The sequence below is a fragment of the Passer montanus genome, unplaced genomic scaffold (assembly GCF_014805655.1).
Source record: "Passer montanus isolate IOZ18808 unplaced genomic scaffold, ASM1480565v1 scaffold62, whole genome shotgun sequence".
NCBI lineage: Eukaryota > Metazoa > Chordata > Aves > Passeriformes > Passeridae > Passer > Passer montanus.
In genome coordinates, this window is record NW_024371260.1 from 861,398 (window position 1) to 881,866 (window position 20,469).

Genomic DNA, 20,469 nt, shown 5'->3' on the forward strand with positions numbered 1-20,469 from the left:
ATGTATGTGTGTATATATATATATAAAATAAGGACAGCAGAGGGAGAGGAGTTAAGGAGCCCCTTGGTGTTTGTGGTGGGCTTGGGAGCAGCAGAGTTTTCTGAGCTCTCTTGGTGTGCCTGAGGCTGTTCAGAATAAATCCAGTGAGGTCATGCATTGTGATGTTTTTTGTCCCCACGTTGTCCATGAGGAGCTTTGGGAGGCAGGTGGGGTTTCTGTGAGGGTTGTGAAACATCACAGAGGGGCACTGGGGCAAGTGTGGCACCTCCAGCCACCTCCTGTGGCACTCAAAGGCCAGGCAAAGCCTGATAGGAATGGCACACGTGCAGCAAAGCTTATCTGGCGCTGGAGGAGGAGTTTCAGACTGGTTATTTAATTAATTTCTTTTATCAGCCTGGATTCTTGTTCCCACTCCTCCTCCCTTTTCATGTGTTTAATTGGAAAAACACCTCCAAGGCAGGAGGAGGGGGCTGAGCAGCCACGGGGTCTTTCTGGCACTGTGGCATTTTTGGGGACACAGCTTGGTGTGAAAAGGTGTTTGCTTTGTGCAGATCTGTACAGAAGGGTACAGATCTGCACCTTACAAGGAGAACTGTGCAGTGTCGTGGACATGCTTGAAAAATGCAGGAAAATAATTGGTGTGGGAAATGATGGAGCTGGGGGCCTGAGCTGCAGAACAGTTGCTTTTATGAAATTGGGAACTGCAGAGTACAATTAGCTGTCATTAATTTTGTTGAATAGAAATATGTTCCATTTATTGTACAATCAGGAGCCAGGCTTGAATGAGTTTAAATAGATGAAATCTAAATTATACTGACAGTCCATTAAACAGCAGCAAAACCCCTTAAAGAAAATGGATTCACTATGATACCGGTTTATAATAAAATCATTTGCCAAATAAGAACTATAGTCCAGGCACTGGGAATACTCCTGTGAGCTCCAAATGAACGCAGTAAATTGGCTGAACCATTTATTGCAGAGCAGGGCTGCAGCTCCTGGTTCCCTGACAAGGAGCCAGCAGCATTGCCCGAGATGTGCCCAGCAGGCAGTGACATGCAGCAGCAGCCTGGCAGCTTGTGTGGTGGCACCAGGGAGGAGAGGCATGGCCAGCTCCCTGCCAGTGGGAATGCTGCTGCAGCCTGCACTGGGGCCTTGCCAGGGCCCTGGCTGCACTGCTGGGGTTGTCACTGAGCCCCTTGCCAATGCATTGCTGGGTCTGTCACTGAGCCCCTTGCCAATGCATTGCTGCTGCAGGTTTGTCTGCAGTGCTGACCTTTGTGTGCAGGTCTGGCACTTTTCCTGAGCCTGGGGTGCAGGCCAGTTCAGCTTCCAGCCTTTAAACTCAGTGAGTGTTGATTCTGCTCCTCTGGGAGGTACCACCAGCTCACTGAGGAGCTGTGACTGCTGGCACCCTGCTCCTCCTCACATTTGGCTGTTCTGGGGGTGCTGAGGGGAGGTGACATTTAACCTGGGCCACCTGGGAGGTGACATTAACCTGGGCCACCTGGGAGGCTCCTGGGCTTCCCACGGCTCTGGCTCAGAGCAGTTCTGGAGCAGGGTCCAGGCTTGCTCAGGGGCTCTGGGACCTCTGAGCCTTTTCATTTCAGGCACCAGGATGAGGAGTGTAAATGTTCCTGATTTCAGGAGTGTAGATATCCCTCAGCTGCTGGTGCCAGTGTGAGCTCAGGGTTTGGACGTGGCTGTGCCCACGTGCAGGGTGAGCTGGTGAGACCTGCTGGGGAGGGATTGTGGATAATTCCTTGACAAAGGCTTTCAAGGAATAGCCTCCCCGTGGAAGTGTGTGCTGTGCAGAGCCTCTGGCTTTGTTCCTTGGATGATGGAAGTGTTGACTCATTAGGTAAAACATGAAAGGATTCTAATTGTGGAGATGGTTTCTACAAAAACTGCAGCGTTTGAGCTGCTGAAGGTTCAGGAAATGGAGCTGGTTGGGGTGTTTTTCCAAGGGAATTTTTTATGTCCATGCATTGAAGCTCTAATTTTAAAAGCAGCTTTTAGTGTGGGAATATTAATGTAACCCTTCAGAAGTAGGGCACATCTGGTGAATATCACAGGCCCAAAGGCAGAATGACTCTGTGCCATGTGTCAGGGAAATGCTTCATCTCCAGTGGGACGTTTTACACGAAATGGGGAAGTGAGCAATGCACTCATGGCTCAGGCTGGCAGGGAATCCAGGGGCTGTGCTGGGCACTCAGCATTTCCTTACTCTGTTTTGCAAAGCTTATGGAAACCCTTCTTTTTATTTTTATTTTTGTTAACTTCCTTGCAGATCATTTGCTGGTTTGTCATTGCTAAACTCGGTGATTGAACACATCAGATGTTGAACTTGTCTGAGTTCTGAGTGCCTCTGTAATGTTCTCCTTTTCTGAGGGCATCTTTGGAGTTCCTATCATCCCCAGCATTGCTGTGCACCTGGATAAACTTGTTTTTCTTATCTGCCTGGCCTCTCCTGCTTTGGAGCCCTGTAGCTGGATGTCATCACTGTTTCAGGGCTCGGCTGGCAGCCAGCAGTGCCTCCCTCAAACTCAACCCAGAGTGAGTTTTTATCCACAGGAGATGCCCCAGCCCCTCACTCTGTGCCAGGGATGCTTGGCTGGTTGTTCTGCCTGCTGCCTGATAAAACCCTGAAAATGAGGCTTGCTCAGCCCAGATACCGAGGGGAAAGAATAAAAAGAAAAGATCTTGCAGGTTGTGGTGCTGTGTGTGTGGAATTTCACTCCCAGGGAGCTCCTGCAGGAGCAGGATGTGCATGGATGGTCCTGAGCAGGGCCTGCAGCCTTGTCCAAGGAAATTGGGATAACCAAGGGAATACTGGAATTGCTGGAGCTTCCAAATGAGCTGGATTTGAACTGTGTCTTATAAAACTCTGAGATTTTGGAGGTTTTCTGTAGAAATCCCAAAAAGTCCATGGAAAATCCCTGCCAGGACAGGGGCGTTTGTTGTGTTTTGAGGAGCAGCTCCTTATCAGTGTGTGAGAGGGGTCACCAGGACGTTCTGTAAATATTGCCTTGCCTTTGGGGCTGGCATCTTTGTGTTTAGCAAGCTGTGTGTGAGTGTGCTGAGCTCCAAGGTCAGGATCATTAATCAGGCACTTCTCTCCCATCCGTGCCGCGTTTCCATTCCGAGGGCACTGCTTTTGTTGTAGTTATTGCCAAGACTGTTTTGAACACAACAGACCTTATGTTACAGCAGCCTTGGAGAGCACGGTTGTCAAAAGCAAACAGAAATAATTACTGTGTTTCTGTCTTGTCAAATGTAATCCGAGAAAGCGCAGGCCTTCCCTGAGGTAAATCTAATTTAAGTTTGCTGTGTTTCATCTATGATTGGTTGCCTTGGTTTTCTTCACAATTAGAAGAGAAAATATGCTAGTGCTGGGTTCTTAATGGCAAGCTGACCACGAAAAATCTGATTACTTTCCTCTTATTTTGGTCTGGTTCATAGGCTGTGACCTGGTCATTGTTATTAACTCAATCCAGAGCGGTCTTTAAATTCCTTTCTTTTTGTTTCCCTAGCAAAATGTCTATTCAAATCAAAGTTAATTTTTATGCAGTTAATTCCCTTATTTATCATCATAAATAGTTTCTATTTTTAGAGCACACTCAGAATAAATTACACAATATGCAAATGCAGTGGTGGTTCTTTCAAAGTTTAAGCTGTATTTGAATTCATCCTGTTGTTGTGTTCTTTCTTGGAGGCACAGAAGTTAATGCCCATTATTCTAAAATCTTGTGTTTTTAAAGATTGCGTTTATATCGAAAGTCGCCGGCCGAACACGCCCTATTTCATCTGCAGCATTCAAGACTTCAAACTGGTAAGGAACATTTTCCATCTCCTCCTTTCCCCATGCCCAGGCTCCAGGGGGGGATATTTCCTAGCCTGGATCCCTTCCTGCAGCTCCTCTGAGTGAATCTTCGCCCTCTGAGCCGGGAGCTGGTTTTTGTTAAACCCCAGCCCTGTCCTTGGTGCAGCCTCTTGATTTCTCCTCCAGTGTGAGATACCAACAGGAAACCAGCCTTGTTTTGCCTTCAGCTAAATATGTCAAGTGAAGCAGGAAAGTTAAAGTCAACAGCTTTGAAATGTCACCTACTAATTAAATATATTATCGTGTTGGTTGTCACAAATAAAAGTTTTGGGCTGAGTGTGTGAGCCTTACCTTATGCTTGGCTGGCTCTAGGTGCAGTCTGGGGACAGGAGTTGATGGGGGTGTTTTGCTGATAGAAACAGGAACATAAAGTTATATTTTAAAAAATGAGAGGGAGTTAAAGGTGACACAGCCAGTGATGTGCATCCTCCTGCAGGGTGAGAGGTGCAGGAGCCATTCTGGGGTGGGAATAAAGTACCACTGATAAACTGGGTTTAATTGGCTGTTTGCAGGAAGAGCTGAGATCACACCTGGCCGATTTTGTGTTTATTCTGAGCTCGAGGTGTGCCTGTCACTGCAGGATCAATAACATCCCTCGGGGTCCCTGCCCCAGGTGCTGCTGTCCCAGGTGGTTTTGGGGCAGGAGCTGAGGGCAGAGCACTGAGGCTGTGACAGGAGAGCTGCTCTGCCACTCAGCAGTGCACTGGTGTTCCTGCAGCTGGAAAACCTCTTGGAAAAAGGGAATTTCAGGGCAGTGTGAGCCCCCAGAGCAGCGCTGCTGTCCCACAGCTGCGGGGTGAGCATCCCTGCTAGAGGGGAGCAGCAGCCCTTGGTGGGGAAGGACTGGGAGATGCTGCTGGGGAGAGATTCCTGTGCATCCTCTGTCAGAGAGGGAGAAATTGGGAGATGCTGCTGGGGAGAGATTCCTGTGCATCCTCTGTCAGAGAAGGAGAAATTGGGAGATGCTGATGGGGAGAGATTCCTGTGCATCCTCTCTCAGAGAAGGAGAAATTGGGAGATGCTGCTGGGGAGAGATTCCTGTGCATCCTCTGTCAAAGAAGCAGAAGTTTTTCCCCCAGCTGCCCACAGAGATGAGCTGGTTAAACACAAATGCCATGGCAGTAGAGCCTGTGCTCCAAAGGAGATGTGTGGGGCTTGAAGGGATCATCAGCTCCTCTGCAGTGCATCTGGAGGTGGCCTTGTCCCCCCAGGCCTGTCCCACCCTGGCCTTGCCCCCACTGAGGAGCAGGATGTCCTTGCTGGACCAGGAGCACGGTGGTGCTTTGGGTTGGGTTGGAATTCTGCAGAACTTGGAGCAGTTCTCTGGGAATCCCCTGGTTTGTTTTTGCCCTCCAGCCCTGACATGTGTGAGTGTTGGCTGGTGAAAGTGCAGCTTCTTTTTCTGCTCCTCACAGAGTGGTGGGGTGGCAGGTCAGGTGGGAAGGTGTGAGATCCATAAATGCTTTTCTTTGTTTGCTTCGCTTCACCAGTCTGAATTATTGAGCTTAAAACATTTTAAGAGTGAAATTGCTGTTGTCTCTCAGAAGAGTATGAGATAGTTGTCTGTATTTAAAAAAAAAGGCACTAGATGATTTTTTTCTCTACTGATTGGGTTATTCTGTGCTGCCTGTGTCCCAGAACATTTTATTAATCTCTTTTTGGTGCTAGTTCATTTTCTTTGGATTAATACTATCCTCTTTCAGGATTCAAGACCAGATTATTCTTAAGGACTTTGATTAGGAGCAAACTGTGGTGAAGCAGTGATTCACTCTGAGTTTGCTCTGTTGCCTTGCCTGTTTTTATTGGTTATCAGCTCCTGCTTCAGTGCTGATATTCAATATTTGCTCTCCCTCCTGAGCCAGTGCTTGGCTTCAAGTGGTCCCCTGGAAATCTGGATTATGCAAGGTCGTGGTTGGCTTTAAAGCAACTTTTCTAACTTTTTTTTTCCCCTTGGGGAGCACTTCTTTCCCCAGTTTAAGCCTGTCCTATCCAGTTTACAATGTCAATTACTTTAAAAATGTTGTTTTTTCAAAAAGGAAACAGCAAAATGTAATTGGGAAGCTGGAAGGTGGGGAAAGCCTGGGAAGGGGCAGAGTAATGTGGCTTTAATACTTTCCTGGCATTGCCTGTTGAGCAGCTTTAATAGGAGAATGGTGTTTTCAGAATGGCCAAAGTGGGATCCTTACCGTGGGATTCAGGCTTTGCTTGCTGTGGGTGTTTTTGTTCCAGAACAATCTTACAGCTTGGGCTTTAAATTACACAGGCAAATCAATAAAATGGAAGCAGTAAATGCTCTGGTGCATTAAAAAAACATAAGTTTCTCTGATTTTTTTTTTTTTTTTCTGTGAGAAAAGGTTCAGGTTGTTTACATCAGGAGTTGTCCCCTGGATGTCAGTCTGCTGCTTTTGCCCTCATTCTGCAGCAGCACCAGTGCATTTTGAGCAGTGCAGCAGAAATCCCCATTCCCTGTTCATCAGCAGCTGAGGGAAGCATGCTTCTCGTTCGTTTTCATTTGGCACCAGTCAAACATTTGCAAAATCTACAGCCTTGATGAAGTGTTCCTTAAATGCATTCCTTCAATGCTGCGTGGTGCTACAAATACCTGATCAGAGCAGAGCAGGGCAGAGCAGGGCTGCCTGAGCCTGCTGGGGCTGGCAGGGGAGGGGAGCTGGGCTTGTCTGCAGCTCTGGGGAGGGACAGGGAATCCGGGGCTGCTTCTCCTCCCCTCCGTGTTAATTTTTCCCAAATTGATCCAGTCCTGGCTCATTTCATGCCCCTCATTTCATGCCCCTCAGCCTGGCTGCAGCTGCCTGTCCTGTTGTGGGCTCTGAGCTCTGCTGGGAGTTCATCAGACCTGGCCAGGATCTCTTGGATCTCCTGCAAGAATGGCATTTCTGGAGGAAATGGCAGAGGATGTGCTCAGCCAGCATTCACACCCAGCACCTTCTGCTGCTTCCTTCCCACTGCCCCCAAAAGGAAACAAGTCCTTTTGTCAAAAATTCGCTTTTAATTGAAGAGTGCTGTGTTTTGAAAGTGGAAATTCTCACTGAATTTCCCTTCAGATCAGGCCATTTGAAGGAACAGATTTGTAATTTCTTCAGGCTGAGGGTATGGCTTCAGAGCTAAAGAGGTTTTTTATTAAATAGTAATATTTAATGTGTTTCTTTTGTAGTTTACACTGATTGTAATACAAAGAATTATAAACAGTGAAATTTCCTTTTATCTCTTTGTTTGTGGTTAGCAATTCCTAAAATTCTGTCCATTCTCTTTATCTTAATTAAAATGTTGATTGTGATTACTTCTGGCTGATGAAAACACACAATTAAAACTCAGCTGAGTGACTTGTGTCAGAAAATCCAATATTAGTGTAGAAATTCAGTTCCTGTGTGCACCCAGTGGGTTAAGGGACATTTTATAACCCCACACCTCGGGTATAGAATTGAAAGCTGCTTTAGGGAGGGCTCTGGCAGCTGTGATGGGAAATCCAACAGGAATATCCCTGGGAATCCTTCAGGATCTCAGCAAGCTCCGAGAGCTCGGCCAGGGGAGGTGTCCCAAGCTCTGGGTGAATCTGCCTCCTCAGGAGTGGTTGTGAGCAAAACAACCCTGCACTGTTGGTTACAGGATTGTTTCATCCCAAAGAAAGTGTCCTCCTCACCTGAAGCAGCCAGCTGTTGGCTTTAAATACATGATGCAACAGCAGTAATTACATTTCAGATATGAATATATTAATTATGTAGTGCCTCTAAACCCATGCGGCTCCAGCTTTGATTAAGGCTCAATTTCAATATCAAAAGTAGTGCAGAGCCTGCAGAGAGCAGAGGGGGAGAAGTTGGCTGAATTTGGGGTTTGGGAAGGGGCACGAGGTGGGAGCTGGGCCAGGGAGGTTGTGCTGGGGTTTGGGAATGGTCCTGGAGCAGCTCAGGTGAGTTCTGGTGGATGTGCTGGGTTTGGGAATGGTCCTGGAGGCTCTGAGGGATGTGCTGACCCTGGAGCAGCTCAGGTGGGCTCTGAGGGATGTGCTGACCCTGGAGCAGCTCAGGTGGGCTCTGGCACCAGCAGCCCCAGCTCAGCCTGGCTGCAGGGGAAGGGGGCACAGGGACAGCAGCCCTGGGGCTCTCACCCAAAAAGCTGATCTGCATTTCCCCTGGGACAGCACGTGGAGCTGAAGGGAGAGCTGAGAAGGAAGCAGAGGCAGGGGAGGGTGAGGAGTGAGAGCCAGAGCAGAGGCAGCTGCTGCAGCCGGGCTCTGAGCTGGGAGCAGCTCATTCCTCTGTAATTCCTACAATTACACTCATTTATTTCTGCATTCCTACAAACACAGCAGAGCTGCAAACCTGCCCTCCCATCCTGCCGTTTAGACCTTTCCTGGTGCGAGTTTCCAGCTTGGATAAATGAGTCCAAATTGCCTTTTGAAGGTTTTCCTGTGTTCCAGAGGGACCCAGAACACCACCAGCAGATGGATTTCAGCAGCGTGTTTGTGCTTTCTGCATCCTGCCTTAATTTGATGTCACATTTAAAATGCTAATGGCCACACTCTGAATGGGAGCATCAGAGGGAAACTTTACACCAGGAAAACGCTGAATTTGCCACACAAAAGGAAACGTTATTAATTGTGCTGCAGTTGCCCTTTGTGCCTGTGTGTTTACTTGATTGAAGCATCTTGACTGTGGAGCTTTCTCCTTGAAGCCTGATTTGAATGGAGTGTACAGCTGGATTGCCCCAGGGCCTTGTAACAATTTATAGTCTGGATGGAAAGGCAGAAGTGCATAAAAAGACAGTTGTGAAATGCTGCTAGTGCCCTGTAATAGAAAATCTGGCTCTGATGACCTTGGCTGCGTGGGCCTCTGGGATCGCTTTGCTCCCAGCCCGAGGATTATAAAATGGAAAGTGTTGCATCTCACCTGGCATAAAGGAGGGGAAAAAAACAAAAGAAATTTGTTTTTCTAAATGATGCACTTCGTGCTTCCTCTCCTTTGCAATCCTGCTGCATATGGCCTTGCATTTTAGCAAACATGTTAAATTTGCATCTGTTGTTCTCTGCACTGTTACAGGAGCTGGGGGTTTTGCATGCAAATATCTGGGTGAGGTTTCTGTAGCCACAAGCATTTATGTATTTAAAAGCCTCATTCTGTTTGCAGATGAATTGATGTTCTGTTCCTGAACTGCAGCTGAATTAATTTGTGGCAAATTTTTCCTGGCCAGTTCCGAGGCAGCGTGACCTTTCCTTTTTGGTGTGGAAAAAATGCTGATTAATACAGATTTTTTTTTCCCCCCTGCTTCTCCAGATCCATCGCTCTATCTACAGCCAAAAAAAAAAGGCAAAAAAAGATTTTCTTCTTCCTCCCAATCACTGCTGAAGCTTTTCAAGGCGAGCTTGGACAGGCTGAGGGGTGGAGGGTGTGGGGCTGGGTGGCTTTGGGTCCTGCCAGGGCACACCAGGCTGATTCCTTGGCCCTGGAAGTGCTGCCCTGTGGTGCTCAGTCCTGCCCAGCCCAGCTCACTGTGCCACAGCAGCCTGGCTAAAAGGATGAGGCGTTTGGAGGAGCACTGAATTATTTAAAATCAAAAATGTAGCCTGCAGATGAGGTTGGCTTTTCTGTGTGATGTGCAGCAGATGGAAGCACTGCCTTGGTGGCAGTGGGGCAGGCGGGGTGGCACTGATGGAGCAGCAGAGGTGACAGTTTAAGGATTGCATGGCAGGGGCTGCACAGTGATTAAATCCTCTGATGCTGTCACTGAGCCGTGAGGCTGCAGATAACATTCTCTCCCCGTGCTGGAAACAAGAATCAATACAAACTCCTTGACAGGGGCTAAATTATTAAATAGAGCCTTCCTTACAATGTTTCATTATCTGGGATTTACCTCAGCTGGTGATTTGTCAGCAGCACAGGGAGATTTGCTGGGCGTTTTGTATTAAAATAATTCCAGATGCATATGAATCCATTTTGATAATTCCCCTCCTTTTTGCAATGCTTCTCTGTGTATTATTTTTTTTTTTGGTTGCTATTACCCAGATGCCACTTTGAATTCTCACACAGCTCCTAAGCTGCGCTGCACGGTGAGGTTTGGGCTTGTCACATCTGTGTAAAAATAAATTCTTTTTGTGTGGCAGCCTGTTCTCTAAGTGCTGCTTTCAGGCTGTTGGATTAGCAGGGGATTTGCAGTGTCTCCCAGGTGAGCTGAGGGAAGAGGCACGAGGCTGCTCTGTGCATTTATGGGCACTGGAGTTTCACTGGACTCGGCTGAAATATGGAGCAGCATTCTTTTATTTTGTTGTACATCTCGGGGAGGAAGGCAGGAGCAGGAGCCATCCATTCTGGGGCTGCTAGCCCAGCATATTTTGCATTCCCAAGGTGCTCAGGGCTGTGTGGAGATGCTGTGTTCAGCCCTGGCTGGGATGTGCCATTTCATCAGTGCCATTATTTTGTCAATTAACGGGTGTTTAACATTTCGGTGGGATGTTGGGGTTGTGTTTGTGAGTAGCCTCACAGTGCAATGCACCAGTGCATGAATTCCTGCAGAGCTGCAGTGCTGTGTCACAGTTACACCGTGGTCCTTTGGAGAGGCAGTGCTCGTGTTTGGGGCTTTAAAGCAGATGGCAGCATTGTTCAGAGCGAGGATTAACAGCTGGAAGCTGAGGCTATATCTGTGTTTTTGAGGGCTCAAATCCAGCTCTGCCTCCATTCCTTCCATATGGCCTGGATCTTTGCAATCCAGCCCTCACAACTCAGGGCCTACATAAAAAAACCCCAAACAAATATACAAAACACCAAAACAAACAAACTCCCACAGAATAATCCACAGGGGGTTGTTTTGATTTTTTTTTCCTTTTTGATGTGATTGCCCTGTTTGTTTTTGCCTCACTTGGCATCCAGCAGTTGGAATTCTCATGGCTGGCTTGTTGGCACAGGAGCACTGGAGGATTATTCCCCCCAGGAAAGGCTCCTGGGCTGTTTCCCTGAGCTGGTATTCATAATTTCATTAAGCCTTTTGTCATGGCAGTGTGGTGTTCACCACCTTCAGCTTTCTATTTTACCTTTCTCCTGCCTTGTTTCCTCCCCCTTACCCGAGGTAAACCTGTTTCCTACACCTGTGCTGAGATAATTGAGTGCTAAATAAATCATTGTGTGCCAGCTGGAAAATACCGAGAAAAAAAATGTTATCTCTAGCTTTTAGGGGGGGAAAAAAGTATCAAATTGTACATTAGCTGGGTTTTATGTAGCAGGAGAAAATGGAGTTAGAATAAATGTAGCCGTGTCCTCTGGTGTTGAATAGTGAGAGCATCTGTCATGTTTAATAATGCTTCTGACCTTTAGGATTATTGAAGTCGAAATTTTCTCTCTGGTCATTTGGGGGTACTTGAGCACTGTCAGATTTCTCGTGTCTCTGCTCAGCCTCCAAAGACACATTGTTATGCTCGGTGAGCTGCTGAGGGTGATTCATTAAAGGGATTTGTTTTCCTGCTTTCCAAGGGTTTCCTTGAGGAATGTGAAATGTCACAGTGGCCGCTGAGTTCCCAGCCCTGGGGATGTGCTTGGGGTTCCTCCTCAGGGTGGAGGCGATGCTTTCAATGCTGAGGAATGAAGTTTGGGACAGCCTGAGCAGGGCAGGGGCTCCCAGGGACCACCCTGAGCCAGCAGGGATGGACTGCTGGGCAGAGATGGAGAGGACATTGCTGGGAAGGGTCTGCACGGGCTGGGGGTGACTGTGGGTGCTGCTCTGTGCCTGGGGGCAGGAAAGGCAGAATAGCCCAGTTTTGAACACCTGTTCTGTGCCTGAGCACAGGAAAGGCAGAATATACCATTTCTGAGTGCCTGTTCTGTGCCTGAGTGGCAGGAAAGGCAGAATCTCCCTTTTTTGAGTGCCTATTGTGTGTCTGGGGGCAGGAAATGCAGAATATCCCTTTTTTGGGTGCCTGTTCTGTGCCTCAGTGGCAGGAAAGGCAGAATCTCCCTTTTTTGAGTGCCTATTGTGTGTCTGGGGGCAGGAAATGCAGAATATCCCTTTTTTGAGTGCCTGTTCTGTGCCTGAGGGCAGGAAAGGAAGAATCTCCCTTTTTTGAGTGCCTGTTCTGTGCCTCAGTGTCCATAAAGGCAAAATCTCCCTTTTTTCAATACCTGTTCTGTGCTCGAGGGCAGGAAAGGCAGAATATCCCATTTTTGAACACCTGTTCTGTGCCTGAGTGGCAGGAAAGGCAGAATCTCCCTTTTTTTCAGTACCTGTTGTGTGTCTGGGGGCAGGAAATGCAGAATCTCCCTTTTTTTGAGTACCTGTTCTGTGCTTCAGTGTCAATAAAGGCAAAATCTCCTTTTTTTTCAATACCTGTTCTGTGCCTGAGTGGCAGGCAAAGCAGAATCTCGCTTTTACTCAGCAGGGACTGATGGAGCCACTTAGGAAAACGCTTCAAGTCAGCTCCACCCTGTGCCTGGCAGAGCTTCAGGTTGGGTTTTGTCCCCTGGTGTCACCTCTGGGGACAGGTCCCTGCCTGGCCCTGGCAGCCAGGGATGTGATGGAGCTGCATTTTTGACACTGCAATCACTGAACACTAATCCATGGAGAATTTGGACTTGTAATTTTGATTAAAGTGATTGATTTTTAAAGCAGCCTCAGTTCGTTTTGGGCCATTAGAGGGTATTTGAAAGGAAAATAACTCTTTAATTAAATTAGTAGTGCGTAAGCATCCTGCTCTGCTTTCTAAGCAGAACTTCTGGGGCTTTTTAAATCATATTGCCTTCAGTTGTTTGTGGGCACATTTTGAGGTTAAAAGTGATGCAGAATTATTAAGACCAACAAACTCGTGCTGAGCAACTCTTAAACTTCAAATAAAGTTTTTCCTTTGGGAAAACCCCCAGGTTGTGTGGTTGTGTGAAGCAATTCTTATCCACCCACCTGGATGTGATATTAATATACCCCATGGAAGGAATGCTGTGTAAACAACAAAGTGCTTCCCTTTTATTTGTAGCACATCCTTTCCAGACTACAAACACGTCTAAAACGTTCAGTTTGTAGAGAGAATCAAATAAGTGAGATAAAAGAATGTGCATGTTTCAGTGCTGAGGAATAGAAGGACATAATTTATGCTCAGTATCTCCCCTCGTTGTGATTAGTGACCTGAGGCTGTTGAACTTCCTCTTTATGGATTGGGAAAATGCTGTGACAGTTTTCAAGGGAATTGCTCTCTTTGAGTTTAAAGAGATGAAAATGGCTCTGCTAACAAGGACCAGCTTCAGCGTGTGCTTTCATATTCCTCGTGCTTTAAAAAAAAATAAAATAAAAAAGAAGGCAAGAAAAGAAAAGGCAATTGGGTGCTTTGATATGTGTGACCCCGGACCCTGCAGGCAGCAGCTGCAGGATGGGGAATGAGCCTGGGCAGCTGCAGGGAGCTGCTCCTGGGTGCTGGGTGCAGTGCTGTGCCTCAGGAGGGTGGGAAGGCTGTTTTCCCAGAGGGGAGCTGCCATTTGCTGCCCTTTTTCCTGTTCTGGGGTGTTCTGGTGCTTCCCATGTTGATATTCCAGGACCTTCCCAGAGCCAGGAATTCCCTCTGCCCGTGCTGGGCTCTTCATCCAGCCTGGACTGGGATTTAGAGCTCCCCTCCCTCAGCTGGGGCAGATTGGTGAGGAAATACCTGAAAGTGCTCCTGATTTCAGGTGTGGCTTTGCTGCCCCTCAGAACACAAACTCTGGGAGTTTTGAGCTGGTTTGGGCCTTTCAGCTGGAAACTTCACCCTCTGAAGTGCAAAATTCCATTAACTGTGGTGAAATATCATCGTAAGTCTCTGATCTGGAGGTGATTAAACCGAGGGGCTGTTTGTTACTGAAGACGTTGGGCCAGGAAAACAAACAGCTGGGAGCACATCTGGAGCATGGCTGCGTTTGCAGCAGGCACAGTAAATATTGAAATTGGAGCTAATACTGCCTTCCATTCCAGATTAATTTATCTTGTGCTCCTTGGGAAGCACTTGTAGGACGAGTGCTGCAGTTTACACCAGTTCAAGTGCTGGGAAATGGCTTTGGATTTGTCAGCGTTGCTTGTGCCAGTGCATGAATATTTTATTTCACTTTTCCAAGGTACTGAGCACTCAGGAGCTCCAGGGCTTTTCAGGTCAGGTTCCCAGGGAGATGGCACAGCCAGACAACTGCACAGGCAGCTGAAATACGGCTTCAGAATTGATCCAACAGGCTTCTCCCCTTGACTTGTGTGTCACAGAGAGGCAGAGCTCCTCGTTTGAGTCCATGGGCTCAAACCCTTCCCTTTTCCCAAAGGCAGCTCCTGCTCAGCAGTTTGCAGAACCAAGTTCCTGGCAGTGCTAAAACCTTTCTGAGAAGATTGCCTGTGGTGAAAGGAAGCTGATGTAAACCATGAGCTCTCTCTAAACCATCAAACCAAGTTTTATACAAATTCCCTGAATGACTTCTGGTCATTTTTCTGTTTTGTAAGGTTCCCTGCCAGTTTCTGCATTTCTGGTAGCACAGAGACTCCTCCTGCTTCCAGTGGGTCTGGAAAGAACTGGCTGTGATTCCCTTGGGGTGAATCCCTGTGCCCAGGGCAGGGCAGAGGCATCAGCCCTCATCATCATCATCATCCTCAGGAGGAATCTGCAGTCAGAGCCTTCGAGGCTGGCACTGGTGGGTTCCACCCAGTGCCTCCAGTAATAGAGGAAATTAATTGGAGTTCTGCACGAGGCCTGGGTGCTTTCTGCTGCTTGGTCTCAGCTTTCTGCTGCTGGACCTGGGAGTGAATTAACACCTTGACTTCTTTAATAGGAGTTATTAGTGGCTTCATTTGTTGGAGTTGTAATGCCGTGGTGATTATGTGGCCCAAGACAAACGATTAACTTTGGAATTGTGCATTAGCTTGGCTGGCTGTGCTCACTGCAGCTCAGAGCAGAGTGCACATGGTGGCCATGGGATGTGCTGGAGCTTTAAAAACCACATTTCTCTATTTCAGAACTGCTTTCCTTGTGACCATCCCAGTTGTCTGTATGTTCACACTTCCAGCAGCCAAGAAAAGTTATTTTTTTCTTTATATTTCTCTCCCAACTTTTCCTTTGAGGTTTTTTCTCTTCCAGCAGGTAAATGCATCCCGTTTATTCTCAGTGTAGTTATTTCTGATTTTAGTGTTTTCAATATCTGGCTATTTCCAGATGAATGGAGAGCATCTTTCCAATCTTTCTGTTCAGATTAGATAGCCTGTGGAGCTGGTTTGGGCTATGTTTATTTAGTCCTGATTTACATACAAATACAAAGAAAAACTAAAGCCCGGTGTTGCTGATTTAGCTATTGATAGCAGGGCAGGCAGCACCGGTTAGAAATTCCCTGTGTGCTGAGATAGAGCCGTGCCTCCTGCAGATTGACATTTTGGAGATTGCTGCTTTGTTTCCTTGATGAGCTGCCCTGGGTGTTGCCGTTAATTAGGGCAGGTTTTGGAGAGGCTGTGTTTGTCAGCCTCCTGGGTGAGTTCCCTGTGAAAAGCTGATTTTGCTCTGGTCCCAGGCTGGTCAGCGGCACAGGTTGGGCAGTTCCTGAGGGAAACATTTCAGTGAGTGACCATTGCCCGAGTGCCTGACATCCTCTGGGGAGCTGCACAAGGAAACATTCACTTTCAGGCATTCATTTCCAAACACGCTCTGTTTCCTCCCAGGAACAGCTTTTGTGGTGGAACAGCCAAGTCACAGGCTCTGGCTGATCAGTGCCTTTTCTTTCCTTTCCTTTTTGTGATTTCCAACCCCAGCCTGTTGGGAAAGGTGCTTTAATTTTTCCTGTTATAAAATTCCCTGCCCATGAGGTGATATTTTAGCAGGCAGTGGCTGTTCAAACTCAGGGCTGGGTTTGCAGAGCAAACTGTCTCCTGCTTGTTTTATCCTCCAGCTCTTGGTGTGTCTTTGTTCCAAGGTAAACCCCTCAGTGAGATGGTAAAGAAAATGTGGCCTCTTGATATTTAAAAGGTGAGAAATCTATTTAAACTGTGTATGATGGCTTTGAATAGCCCCACTGCTGAGTGCTGCTTGTTTTAATAGAAGTGATAAATACTGTGGCGGTGCTGCTCTGCAATTAGATCTGAGCTATGTGCTATAAATGACATTTAATGGCAAATGTCAGGCGGGGCCCGAATGGTATCTTCATTTCAGCGCTGCACTTCTTTGGCATAACGCTAAAAACGCCTTAATGGGATTTAATTACTGGAGCATCCATTCGGTGATCAGTGGAATGCATTTGTGATCCCATTAGGGGCTGGTGGCTCCTGGTGCTGGGCTGGGCAGGGGATGCTCAGGAGGGTCCCTGGCACTGCTGGGTCAGCAGCTCCCTCAGATCTGCTCCTGGGGAGAGGCAAAATCTGTGACCAGAGTTTTGTGGGGCTGGGAGAGGCAGAAAGCAGGGGGCTGTGGTCAGAAACTGCTCATTCTCTGTCTGTGCTTTAATTACAGCCCGTTAATGACTCTGGGCTGTGCCTGGTTCTGGGGTGTTGCTGCAGAAACAGCAGAGCTGTGGCACCTCCATGGCCTCACCTGGCGTTTCTGAGTTTGTATGAAATGAATATTTGTGGGTTTGCTGTGGAATGGGATTTCCCTGCCCTGCTGGAGCAGTGTGACACCCGAGAGGCCCTGATGGAGGGGCAGCAGCTCTGGGTGCTGCCAGCACCTTCACCTGCACCAGCACCTGGAATTCCCCTGAACCTGGAGCTGTGGGGGGAAATAAACCCAGGAAACCTGGATGGGAAAAAAGGAAACGAGCAAAGAGACCACAAAGGGATTGAATGAGGTAGCAAGCAATGACCCATAACCTTCATGGAAGATCTTATCACAGTTTTATTTTAAGCCAGTCAGTTTTTAAGCATAACTGCCTTTTTTTTTTTTTTCCAACAAGATGAAATTATCTTTTGTCGTTTAGGATCACAGTGAAATTTTAGGGGTATTTTGTACCTAAGTGTATTTCACTCAAATGAAGGCAGGTGACTTGCTGCTTCTCAGCACAGCGAGCAGCTTTGTTTCTGGTAAAGCTGATGGAATAAACTGCAGAGTTTATTTTAAATACAAACATCTCTCATAACCATTACCTGAAATGAATCATGTTCTTTTTCTCCTCTAAAACCCTGGATGAGGCTGTGCTCAAGGTGAGACAGGAATGACACTAAATAAAACAAAGGGCTGACACTTGTTCCACATCAGTCAGCTTTTTAAAAGCTGCTGGGTTTGCTGAACTTCTTGGGGCACAAGGAGCTGAGAGCTGGCTCCTGGTGGGGTGCACTGGCTGCAGCATCCCCCAGGCTCAGTTCAGTGCCTTTTCCTGCACGTCCTGGTGGCTCTGTCCCGCTGCAGAGCTGGCACAGCTCTCATCCCGAGTGTCCCAGCAGAGCCCGCCGTGCCCAGAGCTGTGCTGCAGCTCAGGGCTCTGCTGAGCTCTGTTTTTCAGCAAGTCTGGCAGCTCCAGTGCCAAACACCCACGCTGGGAGACAGCAGATGGCATCTCCTGGGCGCTGGCTGCAGCTCTGCAGAGCTGCAGCCCGGGGGGCTCCGGGGCTGCCTCACATGCACAGAAAGCCTGCAGATGATGTGCCCTGCTGGAAGGTGGGTTTGTGCAGTTTTTAAAGGGGTGGGCAGGCTGCTGGTTGGTCCTGGGGTGGGTCAGTGTGTGCCTGGGGCTCTGGTGCCTCCCTGTGAGGAACAAGACCACAAATGACCGTTTGTGATGTTCACAGCCAGTGCTGCTCCACGTTCTGTGGGTACAGAACAAAAACTCCTCTGAGCAGTGTCCCTGAGTGTGCATCCCGTGTCCCTGCAGGTGCTCTGGGCACCTGTGAGAGCCTGGAATTCAGGGCAGGGTGAGAGTGAGGAGTGTTCTACATCTCAGAATTCCTCCCACACCAGGCTGAATTCATTTCCATGCTGAGGCGACTCGCTGAATTCCAAAAGGAGTTTTATTTGTGAATAAAAAGGACACGTGAAGAATTCTTGCTGTAAACAGTCAGAAAATGTCAGTTGTGAAAAAATCCGATATTGTTTTGTCAATAAATTATGCTGTGGCCTGCACAGATCACAGGAATGGGCCTTTACCCTGGAAACAGCAATATTTGCTGCCCCAGCAGCTCATTCCCAGCTCAGCTCACACTCGAGTGAATCCTCTGATCGATTATCCGTGGCTTTCCCAGGGCTTCTCATTTCCTGCCTCCCATTACTGCGCTCAATCAGCCCAAATCACACAAATCACAGCCTCTGTGCCTGCCTCCGTGCCCAGATAAGCCAGGCAGGCTTGTTCCTGTTAGAAAATCCGTGTAGCTGGAGCATCATTAGATACCAGGAGCAGGCTCAGGGCTGCAGGCTCTGCCTGGGCTCGGGGTGAGGGGACAGCCCTGCCCTGCTCCAGGATTAATCTGCATGTGGCCACATCAGTGCTTTTATTTCACATTTGTGTTCCTTGCTGAACGCTGACAATGCTGCTCTGTTTGCAAGGAGTAATTATGTGTTGCTATGCAGGCGTCTGAATTAAATAATCAAGCTGCAAAAATAACATTCATTTGTAGTAATAACCTCTGCATTTCCAGGCTGGGTTTGCTTGGCTTACAAACAGCTGATCAGTTTTCTTAATTAATTAGCAAACAGCCTACAAAAAGATACCCTGAGATCGTGAAATTGCACGTGCTGCTGTGGAGAGGGAGGAGAAATAATCCTTGCTGTGTCTCTTTAGCTCCTGATTCCCAGATAGGCTCATTTGTGTCCCCCCTCTGCTTTTTTTTTTCTTTTTCCCACAGTGAATCTGAGTGGTCTTTATGTATTTTTCCTTTTGTCTCCCTTGGCTGTTAGTAGATGTCAGAGGTGACTGAGGGCAGGAGCAGTTCTGAGCAGGGTGAGGCTCCGTGGTGGCAGCAGCTCGGGAAGGGAGGATGTTCTGTCCCTGTCCCTGTCTGTGTCTCTGGAATTGCTGCTAGTGCCCATCTGTCACCTCCAGCCTTTGGCACGTGTTTCCCCAAGCTGGCTGTGCTTGAACGTGGATCTGAGCAGGGCAGGAGTGAGTGCAGAGATGAAATCCCTCTGGGAGGGGCTGCAGGACATCTCTGCTGCTTGCACCGTTGGGTTCTCACCCCCTGCCAGAGAGCCTGGACTGCAAATCTGCTCTGGGGTGTCCCAGGGAAAGCAGGCACCTTGGAGTTGTCACAAACGCTGTGGAAATCAGGGCATTCCTGCTTTCCAAAGAGAACTTCCAGCATTATTTTTTTTTCCCCTTCAAGGCTCATTTTAAATAGAAGTGGACCAGATGCTTGTGAACTGAGAGGCTTTAATCCATTTACAGATCCCATCTAATTCTTGTTCAATGTCCAAAACTGATTCATGCTGTTTAAAAGGAACAAAACCCAAAATGTCAGCGAGAATAAAACCCCCAGATGAGCACTTTGTGAGCGCTGCAGCAAAAGACAATATTTTCATTAAAGGGGAGAATGTGGTTTTGCAGCACAGGGAATAATTTTGAGCTGACAGAAAGACACTTGAAATTTAAAGCTCTTGCCATGGCTGCAGTTTCTGCAAGCCTGGATTTGGCATGTGTCTGCAGCTTTTCAGATGTAAAGGTGTAAAAAAGGGAAAAAAAAAAAAGTCACACTTTTAGGAGGTAGGGGACCCTTCTTTTGTGTGCACATGGTTTGAAAATAAATAGTCTGCCACAAAAGTTGGTGCCTTGACACCTCTGAGTGCAGCCTGCTTTATAAATGACAACGTATTTAGGAAGTTGGCTGACAAAATAGCATGTCTAGGAATTCCTGTGCCATGAGGGATGGAAATGTGAAAAGGGAGACTCTGACAGACGTTTTGTATTTTTAGCAAGATTGAAGCTTCAGGTTAAACCCCACAAAATCATCTTTGCTGGAGAGTGGGCACAGAAAAGGGGTTGTCAGGGTGCAGCTGTTAAATGAATTGGACAAAAATGGCCAGTGGTGGTAAAAAAAAGGTATTTAGGGAGGAGATCAGCTCATCTTCCCCCCAAAAAACACCCCCAAAGAAACCCAGAACCCACAAGCCGACCCCAAGTGCATCCTTGTCAGACTTTGCTGTGAAGGGTTCCTTGCACATCCCATTGTAAATGATATTTTTGCTGCTGCTTTGCCTGTGTGTGGAGCCGTTCCATGCTCCAAATGGGCACTGTCAGCAGCACTGTCAGAGTCTGAGAATTGTTCTGAGCTTCGCCTTGGCCCCGTTTATCTCCTCGTTTCTGAATCACTTCAGATGCCTCTCAGGGTTTGGGTGTTGGGAGCTCAGAGCTGGGAGCAAAGGCAGCACGGGTGGGCTGCTGGTGTTGTGGTTTTATCACCTTTTAACTCTTGTTTTCTCCATGGCTTTAAAAGGCAGATTATTGCTGTTTTCTGGGTGAAAGAAAAGCCCTTTCTGGGTGTTAGGGAGCCTGTAATCTGCTCTGCTGTGCAGTGTGCCCTGTCGGTGCCAGCAGTGGTGGCAGTGCCATTTCTGAGTGGTGAACACCTGTGACCACTTGGTGCTCTCTGTGAATATTCCTGAATATTGCCCTTGTGCAATCCCTGCTGTTCAGGTGTTGGTGCACACAGCTGGTTCAGCTGGGCTCCCACCAGGGGTGGCAAGCAGCAAA

The 20,469-nt window shown here is 47.7% G+C and overlaps 1 protein-coding gene across 5 annotated transcripts in view; it reads left to right on the forward strand.

Moving 5' to 3' along the window:
* Nucleotides 1-20,469, forward strand: part of RERE (arginine-glutamic acid dipeptide repeats) — a 163,812-nt gene that overhangs the window by 60,210 nt on the left and 83,133 nt on the right. For all 5 annotated transcript variants that reach the window (XM_039727541.1, XM_039727544.1, XM_039727540.1 and 2 more), the window contains exon 3: nucleotides 3,759-3,829. In XM_039727541.1, the coding sequence (XP_039583475.1) occupies nucleotides 3,759-3,829 (71 nt within the window). The remainder of the gene's footprint in view (nucleotides 1-3,758; nucleotides 3,830-20,469) is intronic.